Here is a 24,413-nt window from a genome sequence, read left to right on the forward strand (position 1 = left end):
TCTGGACTGATGGCTCGGAGCCTGGAGCCTGTTTCCGATTCTGTGTCTCCCTCTCTCTCTGCCCCTCCCCCCTTCATGCTCTGTCTCTCTCTGTCCCAAAAATAAATAAAAAACGTTGAAAAAAAAATTTAAAAAAAAAAAAAAAAAAAAATAATAATAATAATTCTACAGTCCTTTCTCTTTTCGTTATAAAGGGAGAGGTGAGGTAAGAGACTCCCTTGTTAGAGACATTAGAAAATCTGCTGAGACAGTCACCCCAAGGGAGAGTCTAAAAGCAAAGATAAGAAGTGGGTAGCTGCACTAAGTTGAAGGACAATTTGCCCCACAAAAAAGAACGTCAATCGCGAAAGAAAACCAGTGGATTTTTCCACGTGTAAGCGATAACTGTCCCTAGGGGTAGATGTTCTCATCTAGATCATTGTTTTTGCACGGCCCAGAACCTTTGATGATCCTCCTGAAAATGGAATCTGTGGCATCACAAGGACTCTGAGGGAAAAGAATGCAGATGTATTCCCTTGAATTAGACAAATAGAATGACTTGGGGAAGTCTCACTTTTGGTCTGGGGATAGTGTGCCAGACTGAGAAGTTCAAGAAGTGGTAAGACAAGAGAGGTCTTGTTTGCTGAGATCATTGAATTCAATTTAGTCTATCGGCAATAAGGAATGTATACGTTTCATTTTTCTCTTTTTTGTTTAAGAATTTAAATTTTTTGCTAGCTACTCTTCAGGCTGTAGATGCTATATTCTGCCTAATAGTAATAAATTAGTAAAGTAGGTGAATTATACGCTTAACTTTGAATGCACACCGACACATGAAAGCAAACCACATATATTTCATCTTGAAATGGATAATACAAGCTAAAATTGAGTTTAAAAAATCCAAGAAAATTACTTTTCTCACAGATGTTTATAGGACTTCCTCCTTTCGCTGCAGATGCCATTTCAACCCCCTCCTTTACTGAGTGAAATTGTGGTCTTACTTTTCCCCGTAGACATCAGGTATGAGAGCATGATCAACACGATGCTGAAGGACCTGTTTGAGTTACTGGTGGCGTGTGTGGCCAAGCCCACAGAGACCATCTCCAGGGTGGGCTGCTCCTGTATTAGGTGAGAAAAAGATTCCCTGGCGCTCCACAAAATTAAGAGTTTTTATTATAAAATCCAAGGAAATTAGATTGCTTTCTGTAGGTAAAAATGACTATATAGATGTGTGTGTGTGTGTGTGTATATATATATATGTATATATATATATTATTAGCATATATAGGTGTGTGTGTATATATGTATTATTAGCATATATAGGTATGTGTGTATATATATATACACATACATACACACACACCTATATATGCTAATAATTCCTCATTTCGTGTTTAATCAGCAAACATTTATCATCTTAGGCATTGTACGAGGTATTCTGCTGGGTAAGAAGTCAAGATCCCTACCCTCAAGAGGCTTATAGCCTTTTCTAAAGGACATAACAAAGAGAGACCCATGAAAAATGATAATAGTAAAGACTTATCCTCCATGCCAAGAAGGGACAGGAGGGCCGGGGAGCAGGGTGGTCAGCAAGGGCTTTTCGTATTAATGACACTTGGTCAGATCCCCGAGGTCGGTAAGCTTTTGATCGGTGGGGACTCACAAGCAGAGCATCACAAACATAAGCACGGAGATCAGAGTTACCAATGACAGGGGCGGGGGGAGAGGGGGGTGAGTTCGGTTGTCCTTTGTAGAGGAGTGGCGGAAAATGGAGCTAGAATGGAAAACCTAGCACAGAATATATACAGTCTTGCATGCAAGCCTAAACATTGCCCTATTTACACTGGGGACCCGTTGACATTTCTAAAGTCAAATGCTTTAGGAACAGTGTTAGGACGATGGAACGTCACAGGCGGAAGCCGGGAGTGATGAGAGGCAGTGAGACCTGCTATGGAAGCTATGGAATAAATCTGTGCACGCGTCTGTAAGTCCTTACACCGTGTGACGGCAAACATACAGATTCAGGATCTCCTTGTCTCCCTGGGCAGGTATGTCCTCGTCACGGCGGGCCCCGTGTTCACCGAGGAGATGTGGAGGCTCGCGTGCTGTGCCCTGCAGGACGCGTTCTCCGCCACGCTCAAGCCGGTGAAGGTAAAGTGCGGGCAGGAGGAGCCCGAGCAGGGTCCAGCCTTCCTTTGCCCCCTCCCCCTGTCAGGTCGGGCACCCGGATTCTGCCCTCCTCCCCTTAGCAGGCTGTCTCACCCGCAATCCTGCAGAGGGGGAGAGAGAAGTTGTCGGATCAGTGCTTCCGTCCCGGACGCAGGGACAGTGTCAGCTCGGGGGCCTGGACTCACCCAGGGAACGCCTGCTGTGTTTCTCCCTAGGATCTGCTGGGCTGCTTCCACAATGGCACGGAGAGCTTCAGTGGGGAAGGCTGCCAGGTGAGGGTGGCGGCCCCCTCCTCCTCCCCCAGTGCGGAGGCCGAGTACTGGCGCATTCGAGCCATGGCTCAGCAGGTAAGGACTGGGGCTTGTGATCCCAGGGGCTGCTAGATGCTGGGACTAGGGCTTGTGATCCTAGAAGCCTCTTCCTGATGGTCTCACATCACCACACTGCTTTCCACTCCCTTGGGGACGTGCACGTCGTTCCTCTGCGCCTGGTCCATACCACCCTTTAAGAGGAATGACTAACCCGGTCAACGGCATTATGATCGTCTGTACCGTCTCTTGCTTGTTGCGTCCTCCAGTGCCCAGATCAGATAGAGTCCTTTTTCTGACGGGCCACTTCCACTTCATACACCACTTGCCTTGCTTGGACTGCTTACATTATCCGTATTTGCTTAAATATTGATGTTACTGCCAGACTACGAGTGCCTAAGGATGGCACACTTACAAGTTGCGTAATTTGCAGACTCACAGTTCAGTTGACTGTCACTGAGAAGTGAAATTAAAATACACTTACTCATGCGGGGATCCCCATGTACCAATGACTTTTTCTTCTGGCAGACGTCAGAGAACTCACGAAAGCTGGTTGTGAGCTCCCGAGGAGCAGAGAGCACGTTCTGTGTATTTGCCTTGGTGGCCCTAGAGCAGGGCATATAGAAGGCACTTAGTAAATGTCTGCTGACTCAGGGAGTTACTGAATCACAGAAGGCCTTCCAGCATTAGCACCGGCTGCAGATATGCCCCCAAACACTTGAGCAACACGTCAGTCTACCTCCAAGAAACCCTGCATGGGCTTCCAGCAGTAATTAAGCACTGTTCCTAAATTTACATCTATTCATAATAGTGAGTGGTTATGGGGAATACAGTCTCATGTAATGGCAACAGACATGTATGAATTATGCCTTCATATACAGAAGGTATTCTGCATATACGTGTGTGGTATGTTTGAAATATTAAGCAGTTATGGGGCACCTGGGTGGCTCAGTAGGTTGAGGGTCTGACTCTTGATCTTGTCTCAGGTCATGATCCCAGTGGCACGGAATCAAGCCCCATGTCGGGCTCCACGCTGAGTATGGAGCCTGCTTAAGATTCTCTCTCTTTATCCCTCTGCCCCGCACATACTCTGTCTCAAATAAAAAATAAAATTAAGCAATTTTTATAAATGTATATGCAATGTGAGATTCAATCATTGAATACGTTTAATTACTTAGAAAAATAAAGTGAATTAAGGGTTTTATTCAGAGGCTCTCATTCTCTATAAGATCTGTTCAAATTCTTAATAAAATCTCCCCTTAGTACATTAATAATCCAGGATACCGGGATTATCAGTTGAGAAGTTTCCAGGCTAGGCCTGGTTTCTAAAGGGCTTTCCCCAGCACTCCTCACAGAGTGGGACCACCTTCCACCTCCCGCTTCTCCCATCATCTGCCATCAACACTCGTGTTATCTCAGTACATGACGGTTGTACTGTTCTGAAGGGAGAAAGCACATCCCTCTGAAGCATCCATGGCCGGTCCGCAGAGGCTGGAACAGAAGAAAGGTCATAAGGCTGCAGCAAAGAACCACTAACATCCACGTGGCTGTTGTGGACAGCTGCGGCATTAAGGCACTGTAACAGAGAAGCCAAGAGGGTGGTCCTCTGATGGGATAACTTGTCTAACGGGACACCATTACACCGCTAGATACAGATGTTTCCCACGTGCCTCCTGTGTCCACCCTTCAGAGAACCCAGAGAATCTGATAAGAAACTTTTCCCTTCTAAATTGTGTCAACAAAGGAAAAGTTTCTTAAGACTATTTCTATTTCCAAAGGCAGGTAGCGAAGGTCTGTGAAGTCATGTGAAATGAGATCACGGAGGTCTGGACTGGGAAGCGGTTGCTATCTTCTTGGTCACTTCTCCCACCGTCTGGTAGAATTGCAGGTCCACGTTAGTAGTCCCGACAGGAGGTCCTAATTAATTTCTTATTCCTGTGTTGGATAGAATATAACTGACATCAAAATCAGATTTTTTTTTTTTTTTCACCAACACAGCCCCTCTTTACGCGCTCGTAATTAACCTTGAATAGCAGCACTTGCTGTTTGGAGTGTAATGAACTGTCACATGATAAAGGTAGTGAGTAGTGTTAGCGTCAGCCGCTAACTTCTGCTGAATATTTACTGTTCCAACATTATGTGTATGTAATATACACATACTAATTCTCTCAGCAAACACACCAGGTAGGAAACCTCAGTATCAACCTTATTTTATAGGTGAGAAAATGAGTAGAAAAAATAAGCCACTTACCCAGGGCCACCCAGCTAATCCCTGGTGGAGTCAGGTCGAGGATGATGGGGCTCTGAACTGTACCTTTGCATGTCTTCGCAGGTGTTTATGTTGGACACCCAGTGCTCACCAAAGACTCCAAACAACTTCGACCACGCTCAGTCCTGTCAGCTCATTATTGAGCTGCCTCCCGATGAGAAGCCAAATGGACATACCAAGAAAAGGTAAGCAGCTAACCAGCCTAAACATGTGGGGAATTTAGGATGAGCAGAGCTCGTTTATTTCCCGTTCTGGCTCACTGTAGTCCAAGCTTTGGCTGAGAAGACTGGAAACATTCAGAGAGTCCTCTAGCCAAGGTTTTCGCAGAAAACTGTTCACCTCTCCACCAAAGTTTCCACATTTCACATGTACTAATTTGCTAGGGCTGAGATAACAAAGTACCGCCGACTTGGGTGCCTTAACAGAATAACAGAACTGTATTTGCTCACAGTTCTGGGGCCTAGAAGCCCAAGATCAAGGTGTGGGCAGGGTCGGTTTCTTCTGAGCCCTCTCTTCTTGGCTTCTGGATGGATGCCTTCTCCCTGTGTCTTCACATGGTCTTTCTTCTGTGTATGTCTGTGTCCTAATCTCTTCTTATAAGGACACCAGTCATAGTGGATTAGGGTCTACCTGATTAATTTTCAAGACCTTATCTCCAAATACAGTCACACTGTGGTACTGTGGGTTCAGACGTCAACATATGAGTGGTGTTGGTGGGGGGACACAACTCAGTGTGTTTTTAGGACTATATTACACCCTTTTTTTTTTTTAAAGAAAATTGTAACGTGAGGCATGATTTATATTATTTCAGGGAGAAATACGTCAACTTCTTAAGAGCAAGACAGCTGTCAGGAGACAGAAATATCTCTGCCCTGCCCCAAGAACCTTGCCTTTTTTAAATACTATCATTTTGCCTGAAAACTATTGTTCCTAGACTTGAAGGAGAATAGCCATGACTGAAATTTCCATTTTTAAACTTCCGACACAGGAATGGTAATGATGATAAGTGTTTGAGCACTATATGTGGAATACAGTGGCTAGGTATTTCCACTCCCGTTTTATCCATGAGGAAACATTCAGAGCGGCTGGGCCACCTACCCAGGGACACAGCAAAAGGGTGGAGCCACTTTGCATTCTTGGATTTAACTGTTAGCACAGACCTTAACTTAGCACAGGATGGAGAGCAAGAGGAGTTAGACCTAAAGAAAGTTCATTTATATGCCGTCCAGTGCATCCTCAGAGGTCCATAGTGAAATCACCCATGGAAATAAATTAAAAAAAAAAAAGCCCTAAATCAAATTCAGATTATAAACTGAATAAAGAGAAATCTGGGTGCAGTTTTTAAATCGCTTTGGCACTGATAGTCCCTGAGCTTTACACAACCCACCTAATGTGAAAGCTTTAAGAAGTAGTACTTCATGAATCTGTTTATCGCTGATACTGACATTAGCGTGTCTTAAGTCAGCCACTTGTTATGCAATTAACTCGAGGAGGAGGACTTTCCTTTGCACTTGGCATCTGAACACTTCACGGTCCCCTCCTTTAAAGGGTATGCTATGTGCTGAGCAAAAGGTTGAAACGCTTGGGTACGACAAATTGAAAAATCATCTATGGATTTTGGTTTGCTCTGGGTCTTTTTTAAAAGATGATTAAGAGTTGCATATCTGTAAACAGTTATGTCACTTTTTTGATATCTTTCTGAAATTTTGATCTCCTCAGTATTGCTGCTGCCACTTTGTTTTCTTATTGCTACGTCAGTCAGCTTGAACCTAAAAGGGATTTTCTGTTCTTTTTACACGCACACTTAGCCATTTTATATCCTAAAGCATCGAAAGGGGGATCTCGGTTGGTAAAGATCCTCCAGGATTCAAACGTGGCCTTGCGTCAACCCTCTTTTTAAGTGTTTGCTGGTAAAGGGTTTTCCAGTTCTCAGGGAAGGTGATAGATCATGTCCTCTGGGCTGTGGTGTTTATACCTTCAGAAGGTTGATCAAACTCACCCCTCTGGTTGTGGTTCCTGCTTCAGGAGTCCAGGCTGCCAGGGCCCTGGGGTTGGAGCATCAGAGCCATTTCTCAGGGAGAACATTTTGTCCAGGCAGGGATGTGTTCAGGCACCTGCACCTAGAACCGATAAGTTTTGGTTACTCGGTTCGTCTTGGATGCTTACTGAGTGCTCCTCTCACCAGACATTTTCCCAGGCCCTGGGGACACAGCTGAATAAAATACTGCCCTGGACCTTGGGGACTTTAGAGTGTGGTGAAGACGACAGACAAGGGTATAGACTTGAGTAATTGGTGACAGGACTTCCCTTATAGTTCGTGTCCTGTAGTTGTAGACACAAAGTATTAGACCAATTTGGTGGCTTTTCGAGCCCTCTTCTTCAGAAAAATGCATATTCAGGGTTCCTATACCTTCAATAAATTATCAGGCGGAGGACAAAAAATTAAAAATTAATTAGCTAACTTATCAAAAGGGGGAATGGAGAGTTACTGTGCAGTAAGTATTGAGTTTGAGATGAAAAAGTTCTAGAAATAGCGGTGATGGTTACCCAACATTGTGCACGTACTTAATGCCACCGAATTGTACTTTTTAAGATGGCCAAAATAGCAACTTTGTGTCATGTGTGCTTAACCACCAAAACAATTAAGTGACTCGTTAGGGTGACAGTTCTTCGCTGCTCATTCATTCCATCTTTGCTGAGCATATACAGTGTACCACTGCACAAAGGGCAGGGTCAGCCTTTCAATGTACACAAGCACTTGTGTTCCTTTCTGTTACAAAAAAAAAAAGTAATTTTTACCTGCAAGGTCATAACTAGACATACTAAGTAATGGTTGGATTTTTGAAATAAACATTATTAATAAGAGTTGCCATCTTGCTATAATTATCCCATCACGGGAATCAGTTTGCAACATAATGGCATAAGCTATTTGCGTGGAGTTCTTAAGAGCAATGAAAAGAATGTGAAACCACAAGCCACATGGGGGAATTAAAATTTTCAGCTGAAGGTAGTACCTGGAATTGAAATTGTTTTCTTAGTATAAGAATGCAACCAAACAGAAGAGGCCACATCGCCAAAGGGCATTTCTAAGGCTTCCTTATATGTGGGCTGTGCCCTGATAAGGATGAGGAGGAAGTTGTCCTCGTGACTGATGGGTGGTGCCCGCTTCTCAACCAGGAGGCCTGGCTAGATGTCTAGGGAGGATTCGCCCCATCCCACATAGCTGACACGAGGGGTATCTCCGTGGACCCAAAAGAGCATTCGGGGCCCGCAAAGGAGTCCCCTGGCCATGCTGGCGGGAGAGGACACAAAAGAGAATTGCGTGTGTTGAGTGAATGCTGCTTTCTCTCCTCAATTTGGCTTACAAAGCTTGAGTTAAAGTACCTCTTTCTTCATGCTGCACATGTTTGGTTCTTCTCCATCTCACGTGTTGGCAGCACTGGAGTTTTTACACATAGGCACCTAGAGCATTAACAGTTAATCCTGGTAAGCAAGTGCGGTCCCTAGAAAGCCAGACTTCAGTGAGATTGCTGCCATCTTGGAGTTTGAGAAAAAAAGCCAAAGGGCAGAGGAGAAAGGCAATTAAGATGCAGAGAACTGACCAGAAATTGTTACTTTCTGGTTTGACACTTCATGACTCATAGCTATGAAGGAAATAAAATGCCTGTATTTAATAGTTTTTATAATACATTAATATTACAGCTCCTAGGTTTTTAAAAAAGTATCAGCAATCCCATTAATCATGGTGAAAATGGTTACCACGTTATGCCCCTTCTTAAAGGAAAGCATTAAACTACAAGTAAGTTTATCATTTCACCCGCGTCGTTCCAAAACGTGCAACATCCGAATCGCTTTAAAGAACCTCACGTCCGGCCGAACGCAGACTACTGATCAATCCCTTTCTTTTCGTTTGAAGCGTTTCTTTCAGGGAAATTGTGGTGAGCCTGCTCTCGCATCAAGTGTTGCTCCAGAACTTGTACGACATCTTGTTAGAAGAGTTCGTCAAGGGCCCCTCCCCCGGGGAGGAGAAGACGGTCCAGGTGCCCGAGGCCAAGCTGGCCGGCTTCCTCAGGTACATCTCCATGCAGAACTTGGCGGTCATCTTCGACCTGCTGCTGGACTCGTACAGGACGGCGAGAGAGTTCGACACCAGCCCTGGGCTGAAGTGCCTGCTGAAGAAGGTGTCTGGGATCGGAGGCGCCGCCAACCTCTACCGCCAGTCCGCGATGAGTTTTAACATTTACTTCCACGCGCTCGTCTGCGCGGTCCTCACCAACCAAGAAACCATCACGGCCGAGCAAGTGAAGAAAGTCCTTTTCGAGGACGACGAGAGGAGCACGGACTCCTCCCAGCAGTGCTCTTCAGAAGACGAAGACATTTTTGAGGAGACGGCCCAGGTGAGCCCCCCGAGAGGCAAGGAGAAGAGGCAGTGGAGGGCCCGGATGCCGTCGCTAAGTGTGCAGCCCATCAGCAACGCGGACTGGGTGTGGCTGGTCAAGAGGCTGCACCAGCTGTGCATGGAGCTGTCCACCAACTACATCCAGATGCACCTGGACCTGGAGAACAGCGTGGAGGAGGCTCCCATCTTCAAGAGCGACCCGTTCTTCATCCTTCCGTCCTTCCAGTCGGAGTCCTCCACCCCATCCACCGGGGGGTTCTCGGGGAAAGACACGCCTTCGGAGGACGACCGGAGCCAGACGCGGGATCACGCCGGCGAGCCGGGGAGCCTGCGGGCCGGCAGCGGGGACGTGCTGCCGCCCCCCAGCCCCAAGGTGGAGAAGAAGGATCCCAGCCGGAAGAAAGAATGGTGGGAGAACGCGGGGAACAGAATCTACACCATGGCGGCCGACAAAACCATTTCCAAGTTGATGACTGAATACAAAAAGAGGAGACAGCAGCATAACCTGCCCACGTTCCCCAAAGAGGGCAAAGCGGAGAAGAAGGGCGAGCCGCTGGGTCCGCGGGGCCAGGACTCCCCGCTGCTTCAGCGTCCCCAGCACTTGGTAGACCAAGGGCAGATGCGGCATTCCTTCAGCGCGGGCCCTGAGCTCCTGCGACAGGAGAAGAGGCCCCGCTCTGGCTCCACCGGGAGCTCCCTGAGTGTGTCCGGGAGGGACGCCGAGGCACAGATCCAGGTGGGTTCCTGCCAGCCCCAGGCTGCGGGGAGGCGCGCCTGGCAGCGCAAGAGGGAGGCTGGGTCCCCCGTGACAGCGCAGACACGTCCCCCTTACAGAACACTCATACGCATTCTGAGAGTTGACCGTTTCCCTCCAAAGTCAGAGGACGGCCTGAGCCTGAGACGCAGCATCTGTCTGCGTCACTCCATCTGTGTGAAACTGAAATTTGATTCTTAGATAATTTCAGGGATGGTTTTATGGGTTCCAAGAGATATTATTGAGAATCTGGAGCTCACTCGGATAAATGAGATGAAGCTAAAGCTTCTAAAGTGAACATACCTTCTCTGGCATGGAGTCCTGAGTGTGTCTGAAGATGCCCTGAGGAAATATGTACAGGACACAGGCAAAGGACGCGTTATTATGTGGTCCTACCAATGAACTGTTTTGGTCCCAAGTTTTGCTAGCCCCTTCCGAGCACCCAAAACTTCTCATTCCTTAGAGGGCTCTGAGCGTTCCTGGTCCTTTATATAGTTAATGTTTGTAATCCCGTGGGGGCATCAACAACCCAGCCCGAGAAGAAAACGGTGGCGGGAACTGATGAGATGGGAAAAGAGAAATGGAATCTAGAGTGAGCAGGAGCCCTTTCAAAATACTCTGGGCGCTTAGATTGCGGACCCCTGTTGCAGGCATAAGTTAGATCTTCGATCCTAGGATTCTATGAACCTACACATAACCGTATTCTTAGGACGAACATAAATTTGGACTTAGCATGAATCTTGCAAGATGCCTCTTTTTCCTCTAAAGTATTTTGAACATAGTACTAAACTTTAGAACCCACAAAAATCATCTTTGACTGGACTTTTGCTAATCTAGTCTAACAGAGACGTATGGTAGTCCTATTCCAGTTTGCTAGGCATTATAGAGACTGATAATTTAACGTGTCTTCATAAGGGGCGCCCCGGTGACTCAGTTGGTTAAGCATCCGACTTTGGCTCAGGTCATGATCTCACGGTTCATGGGCTCAAGCCCCACATCGGGCTCTGCGCTGCCAGCTCAGAGCCTGGAGCCCGCTTCAGATTCTGTCTCCCTCTCTGCCCCTCTCCTCCCTTCTCTCTCTCTTCCTCCTCACAAAAATAAATAAAGTTTCTTCATTATGAGAAGGCAGGAGAGTTTTTAAAAATATGAGGAATAAATAAGATTTTGGTACAGGCATACCTTGGAGATATTGCAGGTTTGGCTCCAGACCACTGCAATAAAGCAAATATCAAAGCACGTCAGATGAATTTTTTTATCTCCCAGAGCATATAAAAGTTATGTTCACACTATACTATGAAGTGTACAATAGCATTATATCTAAAAATATATATACGTATACCTTAATTTTAAAAATACTTCATTGCTAAAACTCATCTGAGTTTTTAACACGTCATAATCTTTTTGCTGGTGGAGGGTCTTGCCTCCATGTTGGTGGCTGCTGACTCACCAGGGTGGTGGCTGCTGAAGGCTGGGGTGGCTGTGGCACTTTCTTAAAATAAGGCGACAATAAAGGTCGCTGCATTGACTCTTTGACATATTATTTCTCTGTAGCGTGCAATGCTGTTTGATAGCATTGGACCCACACTAGAACCGCTTTCAAAATGGGAATCCATCCACTCAAACCCTGCCACTGCTCCATCCACTGAGTGTATGTAATCTTCTAAATCCTCTGTTGTCATTTCAATAGTCTTCACCAGGAGTAGATTCCATCTCAAGCAACCACTTCCTTTGCTCATCCATAAGAAGCAACCCTTCATCCGTTGAAGCTCGATCATGAGATGGCGGGATTCCAGGCCCATTTTCCGGCTCTGCTTCTAATTCTTCCGCTGTTTCCCCCACACCGCAGTTACTTCCTCCACGGAGTCCTGAACCCCTCAGAGTCCTGCACGAGTGTTGGAATCAAGTTCTTGCACGCTCCCGTTCATGTCGATGTTCTGACCTCTTCCCATGAGTCATGAATGTTGTTAACAGTATCTAGAACAGTGAATACTTTCCAGGTCTTCAGTCTGCTTTGCCCAGATCCAGCAGAGGAATCACTGTAACACCTCGAGCCTTATGAAATGTATTTCTTAAATAATGACTTGAAAGTAGAAATGGACTGCAGAATGGCTGTCGTGTTAGCAGGCACGAGAACAGCGTGAATCTCATCGGACATCTGCGTCAGAGCTCGTGGGTGACCAGGTGCATTGTCAACAGGCAGTAATATTTTGAAAGGAATCCTTTTCTCTGAGTAGCAGTTCTCAATAGTAGGTTTAAAATATTCAGTGAGCCATGGGTAAACATGTGCTGTCACCCAGGTTTTCCTGTTTCATTTATGGAGCACGGAGTAGATACGGCATAATTCTTAAGGGTTCTAGGATTTTGAGAATAGTAAATGAGCAGTGGCTTTAACTTAAAGTCACCAGCTGCATTAGCCCCTAACTAGAGAGTCAGCCGGCCCTTTGAACCCAGGTACTGACTTCCCTCTGGCTATGAAAGTCCTAGATGGCATCTTTTTCCAACAGAAGGCTGTTTCATCTGCATTGAAAATCTGTTTAGTGTAACCGCCTTCATCACTTATCTCAGCAGATCTTCTGGAAAACTTGCTGCAGCTTCCAATCAATACTTTCGATTAGGGAAACGGCTTCTTTCCTTAAACCCCATGAACCCACCTCTGCGAGCTTCAAACTTTTCTTCTCCAGCTTCCTCACCGCTCTCAGCCTTCACAGAATGGAAGAGAGTTAGGGTCTCGCTCTGGATTAGGCTTTGGCTGAAGGGAATGTTGGGGCTGGTTTGATCTTCTATCCAGACCACTCAAACTTTCTGCTTGTCAGCACTAAGGTTGTTTTTCTTTCTTATCATGTGTGTGTTCACTGGAGTCACACTTTTAATTTCCTTCAGGAACTTTCCCTTTGCGTTCACAGCTTGTCTAACTTAGGCTGGAAGCTAGGCTTTTGTGCCAGTCTCGGCTTCCAACACGCCTCCCTCGCTAAGCATAATCATTTCTGGCTTTTGATTGAAAGTGAGAGACCTGTGACTCTTCCTTTCACTTGAACGCTTAAAGGTCAATGTAGGCTTATTCATTGGCCTAACTTCAATATTGTTGGGTCTCAGGGAATAGGGAGGCCCAAGGAGAGGGACGGGCGAAGGGCTGATCAGTGGGGCAGTCAGAGCACACACGTTTATCAATTAAGTTCACCATCTTATATAGGCACAATTCATGGCACCCAAAACAGTTATAATAGTAATATCCCAGATCACCCAAACAAATATAATTCAAAAGTTTGAAATATTGTGAGAATTACCAGAATGTGACACAGAGACACAAAGTAAGCGAATGAAAACACAAACAAAAAACCCACTATCTGGGAAGCACAGTAAAAGCAAACTGCAATAAAATGAGTTATGCCTCTAGCCTACAAAAGCTGAAAATCAGGTATTCCTAATGTCAGAGGAGTTTCTGCTATTCCTTGTATGGATGAACTCAAAATGACAATTTCTAGTCGCTACATTCAATTAGTAAAGACAGACTTATTGCAGCCCAAAGACAGAAAACTCATTCGCACACTGGCAGGGCTTAGCCACACCTGAGAGTTCAGCTGAACCCAGAGGAGAAAGCCGCTAATTCCCCTAAATCCTTTCTCTTAGGCATGGACCAACATGATGCTAACAGTTCTCAACCAGATTCAGATCCTTCCAGACCAGACCTTCACGGCTCTCCAGCCTGCAGTGTTCCCGTGCATCAGCCAGCTGACCTGTCACGTGACCGACATCCGCGTGCGCCAGGCCGTGAGAGAATGGCTGGGCAGAGTGGGCCGGGTCTACGACATCATCGTGTAGACCACTCAGTTTGAGGAAGTTCAGTAGCAAGGGTTAGAGAGTGCCTGCCAGTCTGACTGATCGCGTTATCCCCACCACCAGCCCCACCAAAACAAGTGTCTCAGAGAACAATCTGTCGCTTCCTAACACTGGGGCCAACCTGGACACTAACCTTGTATCTGGATGACACAAATGATACTCTGATTTTGCACATTATTGCAGAAAAGTCTCCATTCCTTGATACGTTTCTAAATCTTGATGTTTATTTCCCAGTGCTTCTGCTTGCGATGTTATTCCCAAAAGGATCCCTTTCCAGGACTACCCCTTTGAAAACACTACATTGACCTATTTGATTTTTTTTTTTTTAATGGAAATGTTAAGGAAATATCTGCTGGTAAGTCAAGCTGATGTGTAAGCACTCAGGCATCTAGTAAAGACATTCACTGGAGGAAGATTTTCTATTATGATTATGGGCTGATTAGCAGCTGGAAAAACATTCTTGGGGGTCACAATCAAGAAAGGGATGGCTTCCTCTGTAAAATACCCCAGAACATTTCAAAGTCGTCCCAAACTGTCAAGATTTTCCAGTTGGTATTCACCAACTTCTTCTAAGGTACGTTTGTGCCTTTATTTCCCTATTTCTAAAGGAAGAAAATGCTGTCCTGGCAGGGTTTTAAGTCTACGGGCTGGCAGCCTTTGACACACAGATTGGCTGACACAGATGTTGCCAAGAGACAGACTGACCAGCCACCCTGGCTTCCCATTAGTCTTTGCTTTTGCTCCCAAGGCAAAACAGGAAAGGGAAAGAAAAAATGGTGCCTTAGTTTTTTGTTGCACAGACATTTCTATGCTCCACAGTTATCTGAACATAGGGCAGAACCTTGGGTTTTTAAGGAAACAAAACGTTAAAACGCAACTCATTTTGTATCCGCACCTTTGGAGGAAAGGACTCAGTTCTCCATCCAGTGAGCAGACTTCTCAGGGAACAGGGCAGGAAGTGTGGGGTAGGGAGACAGCTGGAAGGGGTGAGAAAAGAGATTGTGACGAAGTCATTTTAAATCTTAAAATATTATACAAGCATCACATAAAATGAGGGTGTCAGGCATACAAGCTCTGGTCTCAGAAGAAAATAGAACTAAAGGAGAAGGGGACACAGAATGAAATTTAGGAAATTAAGTTTTTCAATTTCAAACACTTCTCCTCTCTGGCAAGTAAATTTACTTATGTCTGGTGTCTTTCCAGGCTGTTGTTTTACATGAATATTTCTTTTAGATATCACTAGGAAATCAATTTGGAAACTTTATCCTATTTACAGTACACTTAATAGTTCTTCAGTTATAATGATTGAAACTCATCAAGCCCACTCATGTACATTCTAGAAAGTAGAGTTCGTTGCTAAGATACATTATCATTTTCCCAGCCCCTAAAAACGTGTTCACAATGGAATGTCATTGAAAAATAAAACAGCAACTCTTCAGTACAGAAGTAAGGATTTCAAACCAACAACTTTGCTCAGTGCTAGTATTTGTAAACCTCATCTTAACCTTGTAGATATTTACATATTTCTCAAGGAAGACAGAGTTCCCTGACTTATTTAGGCAATCTCAAAGAACCCCATCATTTCGTATGCCATCCAGAGATCACAGCAAAATCCAGAAGGCATTTTTCCAGTTCCACAAAACCCTCTCTTTGCCTTCAGGTTTTACTCATTAGACAACACTTCAAGTGTAAACACAGATCAACTATTTGATCTTAAGCAGTGAATTGTTGGAACAGCAATGTATTTAGGAGTATTCTATACTTTTAAACTTTTTATGTTTTGGAAGTAGAATGGAAAGTCAGATACTTTTCCTTTGTTTTCACAATTACCACAAAAAGAAACAGAACCACCATGATATACTGCTTCTCTGAGGTTTACTTCCCCTTTGTGAACCCATGAGGACTACAAAATTAACTTGGTGGGGGTGAGGGCCATGGGGTGGGGTAGGGAGGAAGCTTCAGAGAAGCAGAGTGTCAAATCCATGATTATAACATGTTTACATGTAGCAACTTTTTATATAGCATAAAAATTCAAAGCCAGTCTCAATTTATAATGTCACATCCCAGAATATGTTAGTTGTTTGGAAATCAGAATTCATTCTCCCATAGACTCTCTCTCATGAGATCCAAGGCTAGTTTATGAAAATAAATTTCCCCCGTACTGTGTGCAAACACTGCTCTGAGACTATGACTCATTATAGGTTCGAAGAATGAAAAAGTGAGAAAACGTGCATAGCTCTTTACCCACAATTTTGTAAGAGGGTTTTAGCCCTTTCCCATCATCTATTCTATAGCCTACCCCGAGGCCCATATTGGTCTCAGCTCACCTTGATACTTCCCAGAGGTATTTGCTGTTGTCAAGAGGACATCGCCGGAGACAAATAATCTCTAACAAATAGGACTTCAGGTCACAATGACGTCCGTCTTCTCCAGGAGTGGAGAGGAAAGGGAAATAATTAGGGACCCTCGGTAGACGAGTGGTCCCTTCCCTGTTTGGCCCCTCACACACTTCCAGTGTCTGGGTTTCTGCCTCTCTCCCTCTCTTCCTTCACTCCATCTCTCCCAAGGTCTCTGAAAGACCAAGGTCAAGACGGCCTTTGTGGCGAAAACAGTCATGACCATATATTTACTGATCTAAGCAGAATAAGATTTTGCACGTCACTTTCAGTTGCCTGTATTTACTGCCAAAAGTGTGTTACCCTACGACTGAGACGTACTCTCTTTTTCTAATATTTTGGTAAAGTGTGCATCATGAAAATACCTAGAAAATTTCAAAGTGTTTAGGAATTCCTGACAGCCAAGTAGACCACACGCATCATCAGATTTCTCCTTGCCATGAGGACATAGGTTTGATGGAGGGCCAGCATCTCGCCTAGCTCTTGCCTCTCCTGATTAGCTTTTAAAAATGCTTAGGCTGCCTCTTTACACCATGTTGCCATCTCTCCCCTTATGATTATTTTCTAGCCTCCTCCATCAATATACAACTAGGGCACTTTCTACCGTCTTTACGCTATGTAATGACCAAGGCAGATGCTAACATATATAATGGCTTAGACTAAATTATTTTCAAACAAACATGACAGAATATTAACATAATTCAAAAGCACCTCTAAATGGAAACTTCTTGGTACAGTGTCACCAGGCTTTTAGTTCTTGTTGTTTCAAGGTTTATACAGAGCCCGTTGAGACCATCAAGTAGACTTCACTGTAAGAACGTAATGCAATTATATGACAGAGATCCCTGACTTTCCCCAAATACATCACAGGGCTGCTTCTGCAGGAAGGTTTTCTTTCTCAGAAAAGAAAATCCATCTGTGTCCGCCCTATCAGACTAAGCAGAGTGAAGACCTGAGTTTGGAGCCGGTAACAATCGCAAGAGGTTACAGACGACAGGGAGGAGGTGACATTTGTTGAATGCCACTGTGACCGTAGACCTGAACCTACATCACCCTTTAGCTCTCACGATAACCTTGTCAAACAGGTTTTGTTTTCCTCATTTTTTTCAGATGAGGACACAGACCCAGAGAGGTTAAGATATTTGCCCAAGATCACCAGTAAATGGCAACGTTGGTTGCAAAAGAGGTGTTCCTGAATTCAAAGGCCATGCTCTGTCTACAATACAATGCTCTCAGGACACAGAGTGAATACATGAGTGTTGCCAGGAATCAAACAGTGAAAATGAGTTGAAAGTATTTAATTGATGTCCCATATCTGCAATCCTAGGAGGATTTTTTCAAATAGGGTTTTAAAAACGTGTTCGTTCATAGAAAGATCATACATAATATAATGTTTTTGGGGTGTTTGAAAATAAAATAAGGTCTCAACTTTAGTCTTAAAGCAGACCCTCAGTGGTAATTTAGAAAACTTGCCAAATTAGCCGGAAGTGATGGAATATTACTATTCGGGGCCAGCCGTTCTGCAGGTGTGCATGGCAGTCTGTGTCCGGAAGGACACGCACGACTGGTAAACTTTTCTCAATTGCCGTTTAATCACTCAGAATCAAGTGCCCTGTAGCCAACAGTGCCTCTCTACTTGCTTCCCTGGGAAGTAGATGGTAGTAAAAGTCATCATCAAAGTTTGAGAATATGCAGAATCAGTTCCAACCAGTTTTCCACTGCACTCTCTGAAAAGGAAGCGACAGGTAGGACAAGATTGTTTAAAGATCCAGGTACTGAGGGCATCAGGTCAATATCCACCACGTGCCATATGCCTCAATATTTCTACATACTCTGCAGACAAGGAAACAGACGTAAGGAAAACCCAACATATGACATTAAGCGGGTGACAGAACTTGGATATGCATGGGTACCACTTAGGTGATCCTGGTGACATTTAGTGTGGCCTTAGAAAAAGCAAGATACTCTTTTTAAGCACTTTTTATTGGAAATATGAGCTTGTTATGGGGCAAGATTTAATGAAATCAGTAAAGAACTCATAATTATGCTTCATCAAAAAAAAAAAAAAACTATGTTCATTCATAGTGGAACAATCTAGAAAATTGTCTCTCTCCTTTTAGGAGATCCTCTTCCTCTGCTTATAATGTTTATATTTGATGTGGAAGTAACTAAAATTTTAATACAGAGTTTTGGACTAGAACACCATTTAGATTTCCAAAATGCAATCGTTGCTTCAGGGAAAACAGACCAAAAAAAAAAAAAAATTATCCCGGGGGATAATTTATGAGAAACTCAGTTGAGAACAAGATTCAATTTCCTTATAAACAGTGGCACCTCTTACTAGTTGAGGAAAATGCAATACAATACCACTAGCACCATATAAAACCTTTCCCCTGTATCTTTGTGTAATAATGCGTGGGGGTTCCAGGGAGGAGAGACTGGCTGACCATCTTAGTAACAAAATTACAGTCAGCTACTGGTGCATCCCATCCAGGTATGGTCCTTCCAGCTTGTCAACCACCAAGAATTGCTGCGTATTATTAGTTCCTATCCTAAAGTTTTTAGTGGTCATCGTCTAGTATCTTTTGACTTTGCTCTTAGGTGGTTCTCAAACTTTGGCACACATCAGGATCACCTGGAGGGCTTGTTAAAACGCAGGTCGTTGGGCCCATGCCCACGGTTTCAGATTCAGTAGGTCTGGAAATTTCCATTTCTAATAAGTACCCAGGTGAGGTCAGTGCTGCTGGTCTGGGGACCACATTTTGAGAACTGGCTTGAAAAAATTTCCAACCACTGCCTATGAGATCAGCCTGACTTATCAAGCTCTATAGAAACATCGAACTGAATCTTGGGCAGACACCTTGGGATTGGATTCTCTACAGCATTCCTACTCAATCTTCCCAGTTTCTAGGTTTATTATGCCAACAATTAGGTTTTTTTTTTTACAAGCTAGAAGACAATGAATGTATAAGTTCAATGAAACAGTGAATTCTGTGTAAGCTTCTCGTCTTTGTATTTAGAAACACTGGTTATGGATGATCATTTGTATCATGTTGACCCTTTGACTTGTACTGAGGTGATTTTAAATTTAAATATGTAGTGTTTGAGTTTCTTCTGTCATTACAGCTTTAATGAGACATTTCCATCTCAACTCCATCACAACTTTGGCTCCTGGCTTCCAGAAGTTTTGAGTCGTTGCTTGCTTGCCAGTAGGTTTCTCTCTCTCATTAGTCACCCAAATATCAACACTTCAAAATGGTATTACACCGTTAGATGTACCTTCTTCTTAACTGTCTGGTGTAAATTAATATTTTAATTCTTATGTACCTGTGAAGAGTCTACCAAGTGGCTTCATGGAAATTTGCAAACTGAGCAACTCCCTTTTGAGCAGTACATGTGCCTGTTTGAAGGACTTTTTGGTAAGTGTGTTTGTGTTCATACCTGCACAGTGGAGACCGTATTCATTATCTCATCTTCCAGTGATGGGAGAAATGTTCACGGGCATCAGCAGGCTTTGGGACTACAGTGAAATTATGTTAACTTAAATATAGGTGGGGCCTATGTTTCTTAACACTTCGTCTGATTAGTTCACTTTGGAAATTCTTTTTTCCACCAAAAAAAGAATAATCAGGGAATAATTCAAGAGAAAAAAATTAAGTACCTTAAAATTATCATCCATGTATAAATTATATTAATTATATCATTCTTATTGATTTCATATTCTCTAAAGCCTTCTGCTTAAATACGCTGACATCATTTAAATTACTTTAGATTGTTGCATGAAGAGAAATGACTATATTTACGAGAGTTAGTGAGATCAGAAAGCATATCAAAGGGTTGATGGTATTAAGGAGTCAAGTTCTTGCCTCTGTGGATGGAAATGATTGTTTCAGTTCACGTTTGTTTTCCATAATCTGTTTTGGAAACTCTGTGTGCATTTAGTTCTTTTAATAGTCATTGGTTTTCAAATTAAATTTAAAATATTAATCTCTAGGAATAATTTAGTTCCAACTTATTTTACCAACTGGTGCCAAAAAAGGGAGCGGGGGTGGGGGGGGGGAAGCTAAAAGCCAACCTTTTGAACTACCACACAAAATGTTTTCTCTTCAAGCTAGGGAATCTCAAGCCCTGACATTACCAGCCACAACAGTCATCCAGGGCTACTTCATGGTCATGTGCAGGCTACTTTGCATTCCTCCCATGGAAGTTCTTCCATCTGTATTTTGTTGGAAGTGGTTCTCTATAATAAAAATCGGTTCCCTGCTGAATAGGCAAAAATGGACAAGGATTAGTGCTTTTGATATTGTGGGTTTCACTTCAGTTGAAGCCATGTGATAGGATATCCAGGTATGGCATGATAGGGGCAGGAGCAGGTGCCCAGAGGGAAAGGCTGCTTTCAGTTATTTTTGCTTGTTAATTTGTTTTCAATGGGTGGGTGGGGGTGGCCAAGAAGAAGACATTTATTGCCCTAATCATGCCAAAAGACTATTATTCGAGATTATTTTCCTGCTTTTCTAAGAGAAATAAAATAAATTACATTATAAACAGTTTCCCTGTTATCATTTGCCACTCTAAATAAAGCCAGTGGGTGGTAAGGGTTCTTTTATCCCTTCTTATATTATGCCAAAGAATCGACTTGTTTTCATTAAAAATTATAAACAAATGAAGCTTGGTATAGCCATAATGATTTGAGTCAGTGTACCATTTTATCTATAAAATGCAGAATTCATCCTCGCAATCCCATTCACCAGGAGCCTTGAAGCATTTTGTTTACTCCAAAGGACTTGTCTAGAAGTACAGTTTTTATTTTGCCTTCTTATTTAGTCAGTTTGGTCATATTTATTAAAAGACACACACACACACACACACACACACACACACACACACACACACACACAACTGAGACTACCCTCCTTTATATGTTGATAAACTGTTTGATTTGATAGAATCTGTCTGTTCATTGTTTATCAGGTCCCTGTAAGCAAGCTTGCAAGTGTATTTTGTGTACATTTTATCGGAGGTGAAAATGAAAATTCTAAAGAGAAAATATTTTAAAAGATATTGTATTTATGTTGCTTGTGTTGTAGAATAAAAATTCAAATGCATTAAAAAAAATCTATGTGGAACAATTTTCTTATCTAAAAAACCTATCAAAATAATTTGTGTAAATATCTTATGTTTACAGAATACTACCCCAAGAACCAGGTTTCTTTTTCCATGGCATTTCATAACTGAAGAGGCCCCTTCCAGTTCCTTAACACAGACAAGGTCACTGTTGACAATCTGGTACATACCTAGAAAGTATATCTGAAGAGATACATATATATTACATATATTTTTTCTTCTCTAAAATAAATTCATATTATCTGTAGATATTGATGGAATTTGTCCATTACAAAAATCACTACCTTTTGTTCATAACAAATCCCTCAATAGGTATATTATTATTAGAAGGTAATATTGAAAAGAAAATACAACCCCTTTAATGTCATGGTCTTATTAGATTGCAGCTTTAAAACTGTTTCAGGGGCGCCTGGGTGGCTCAGTCGGTTGAGCACCCGACTTCAGCTCAGGTCATGATCTAGCAGTTGACGAGTTCGAGCCTCAGCTCAGGTCATGATCTCACAGTTGACCAGTTCGAGCCCCGTGTCGGGCTCTGTGCTGACAGCTCAGAGCCTGGAGGCTGCTTCAGATTCTGTGTCTCCCGCTCTCTCTGCCCCTTCCCCACTCAGGCTCTCTGTCTGTCTCTCAAAAATGAATAAACGTTAAAAAATTTTTTTCTAAACTGTTTCAAAAGCCTACAACAGTATAACCCTAGGAATCATCATGCCCAAATCATGGAAAACTGGCCAATAGAGGGGCAAAAGAAGTACAAGTTGCCAAAGAGACGAAATCTGTGCACGTGACCTTAAACCATGATTCTACATTCTATCATACACTCTGGTAATCTGACAGTTGCACTACTAAGTCACCAGGCACTTCCCTCTTATGGATGAAATAAAACTAAAATAGATACTAACATATTTTACACAAGGACATCACAAACATAAGTGACCAACTGTGTTCACGGATGGAGAAGAACAGCCGAGGTGGCCTTGGGCTTTAGCCAGCAAAGCAGAATTCACATCTCGAGCTTTGCCTCTTCCTGGGAGTGGGAAAAACAGACAACACTTGAGTACCGAGCTCAAGGTTCCCACTCCAGAAAATGAATATAAATTCTAACCTCGGGGTTGCTTCAAGAGCACACGAAAGCCCCAGTGCTGCAGTGCTCTGTACACGCTAATGATTAATAAATGCAGTACTGCTATGTGCTGGGGCGGGGAACCATCTCATCAACGGCCCCACTATTTTGCAAGAGAATTTATACTTGAGACCTCGTGAGTACCTATCCTTGACATTCATAGCCATACATGCACTATAATACAGAAAGCTAAGCATTTTGTGCCAATCTTGTATGAGGTGGTTGGCCACTCAGATGCATCTCTCTTTTTTTAAATTTTTTTTAAATGTTTATTTATTTTTGAGACAGAGAGAGACAGAGCATGCACGGGGGAGGGTCAGAGAGAGAGAGAGGGAGACACAGAATCCGAAACAGGCTCCAGGCTCTGAGCTGTCAGCACAGAGCCCGACGCGGGGCTCGAACCCACAAACCACGAGATCATGACCTGAGCCGAAGTCGACCGCTTAACTGACTGAGCCACCCAGGCGCCCCGGATGCATCTCTCTTTAACCGAACGTTGGGAAATAAATTCTACGTCAATGGCCAGTTCTTCTATTGTTAATGTCTAGTAACGAATATGATACGTGCATAAATTTATAGATGTTTCTGTAAAAGTAGAGACTTGATATGCTTCAACTCTTTGGCTCATGCTCAAAACTTGCATAATTTAGCTTTGATAACTCTTTCATCTCACTCATTAGAAAGTTCACTTTCCCATCTGGCCTAAAGGTAGGTTCAATAAACAAGTGAAAATAAAATTGAAGCATAATGCAATATTGTGGCTTTCACATCCTGACCGACATTCCTATTATCTCAAGCCTTTGAAAGAATATTCTAAGCATGCTTTTTATCACCTCCTTGTTTGCTTTTATTTATAGATCCCTAGTTATGGCATTGAGTCATCAGTGCCCTAAGCCTGCCCTGCTGACTTAACCTGGTTGCCCAAGATGTTTTGTTGTCCACGAAACAAACTGTCTGGCTTAATGATCTCATGCACACTGGGAGAGAGTAACAGCATAATTAAATCCCAGAGAAGTTTATAAGCAATTTCTAAATCATCTCTTAAAAAAAAAAGTGGGGGGCTATTTCAAGAAAAGGGATCAAATTCACAACAGTTTAGATCTGGGAACTCAAATAATTGAACTTCAGTTGACACTGACATGGTTTCCTAGTCATCTTTATAGCAGGATACTAATTATTTGCTATATTGAACTACTGTAACAGACAAGTAAATGTAAATGACAAGAGGAAGTAACAGCATTCTCTGCCAGTGTCTCTTGCAGAGAATAACCTTCAGGAAGATAAATTAGAAGGTAAATGCTTTGATGCAGAAGACTCCATTAGAACTCAACTTGAAAAAAAAATGAGTATTCAAGCTAATTTACCAATTATAAAGGAGAAGATGCTGTTGGCTATATTATAGTTAAAATTCAATATTGCATCAAATCAGTTACGGATAACCCAATGGGTTTTCCAGTACAACGGTGGGTTATAAAAGTCACGCTATTCTAAAAGCCTAGAAAAGATTTGCTTTTCAAGTGGGAGGAATATATATTATTACAGACCTGTCAGATAAAAACCATTTGGAAATGGAGTACTTGGAAAAAGCATCGTTCTAAGCCCTACCAACTGAAAACAGTGGCAGTGTTCACCTTAGTACAAATTTAGGGAGTTAAATTTTACATTATTAAATCGGTAAATTTAACTAGCTCTGGGGCACCTGGGTGGCTCAGTCGGTTAAGCGATCAACTCTTGATTTCAGCTCAGGTCATGATCTCCCTGTTTGTGGGTTCAAGCCCCGCATCGGGCTCCACACTGATGGTGCAGAGCCTGCTTGGGATTCTGTCTCCCTCTCTCTCTGCCCCTCCCCTGCTCGTTCTCTCTCTCTCTCTCTCTCTCAAAATAAATAAATAAACATTGAAAAAAATTTAACTAGTTCTTATTCCTATGGCTGGGGTGGGGAGGGAAGCCTGTAAAAACTTTGGGGATTAGAGCATGGCATAGAGATAAGAACATATCCTCTCAGCAGGTCTCAGCCCCCTGCTATGTGTGGCTGGGGGCTGGGGGCAGGGGAGCTGCTCT

At 43.2% G+C, this 24,413-nt stretch overlaps 1 protein-coding gene across 3 annotated transcripts in view; it reads left to right on the top strand.

Annotated features, from left to right (window-relative positions):
* Nucleotides 1–21,215, top strand: part of ARFGEF3 (ARFGEF family member 3) — a 185,259-nt gene extending 164,044 nt beyond the window's left edge. For all 3 annotated transcript variants that reach the window (XM_060616769.3, XM_060616770.3, XM_060616771.3), the window contains 6 exons: nt 993–1,107; nt 2,028–2,130; nt 2,364–2,495; nt 4,789–4,910; nt 8,642–9,860; nt 13,506–21,215. In XM_060616769.3, coding sequence (XP_060472752.2) covers nt 993–1,107; nt 2,028–2,130; nt 2,364–2,495; nt 4,789–4,910; nt 8,642–9,860; nt 13,506–13,697 — 1,883 coding nt within the window. In that variant the 3' untranslated portion in view covers nt 13,698–21,215. The remainder of the gene's footprint in view (nt 1–992; nt 1,108–2,027; nt 2,131–2,363; nt 2,496–4,788; nt 4,911–8,641; nt 9,861–13,505) is intronic.
* The last annotated feature ends 3,198 nt before the right edge of the window (nt 21,216–24,413 follow it).

Source organism: Panthera onca, chromosome B2 (genome assembly GCF_046562875.1).
Source record: "Panthera onca isolate mPanOnc1 chromosome B2, mPanOnc1 haplotype 2, whole genome shotgun sequence".
NCBI lineage: Eukaryota > Metazoa > Chordata > Mammalia > Carnivora > Felidae > Panthera > Panthera onca.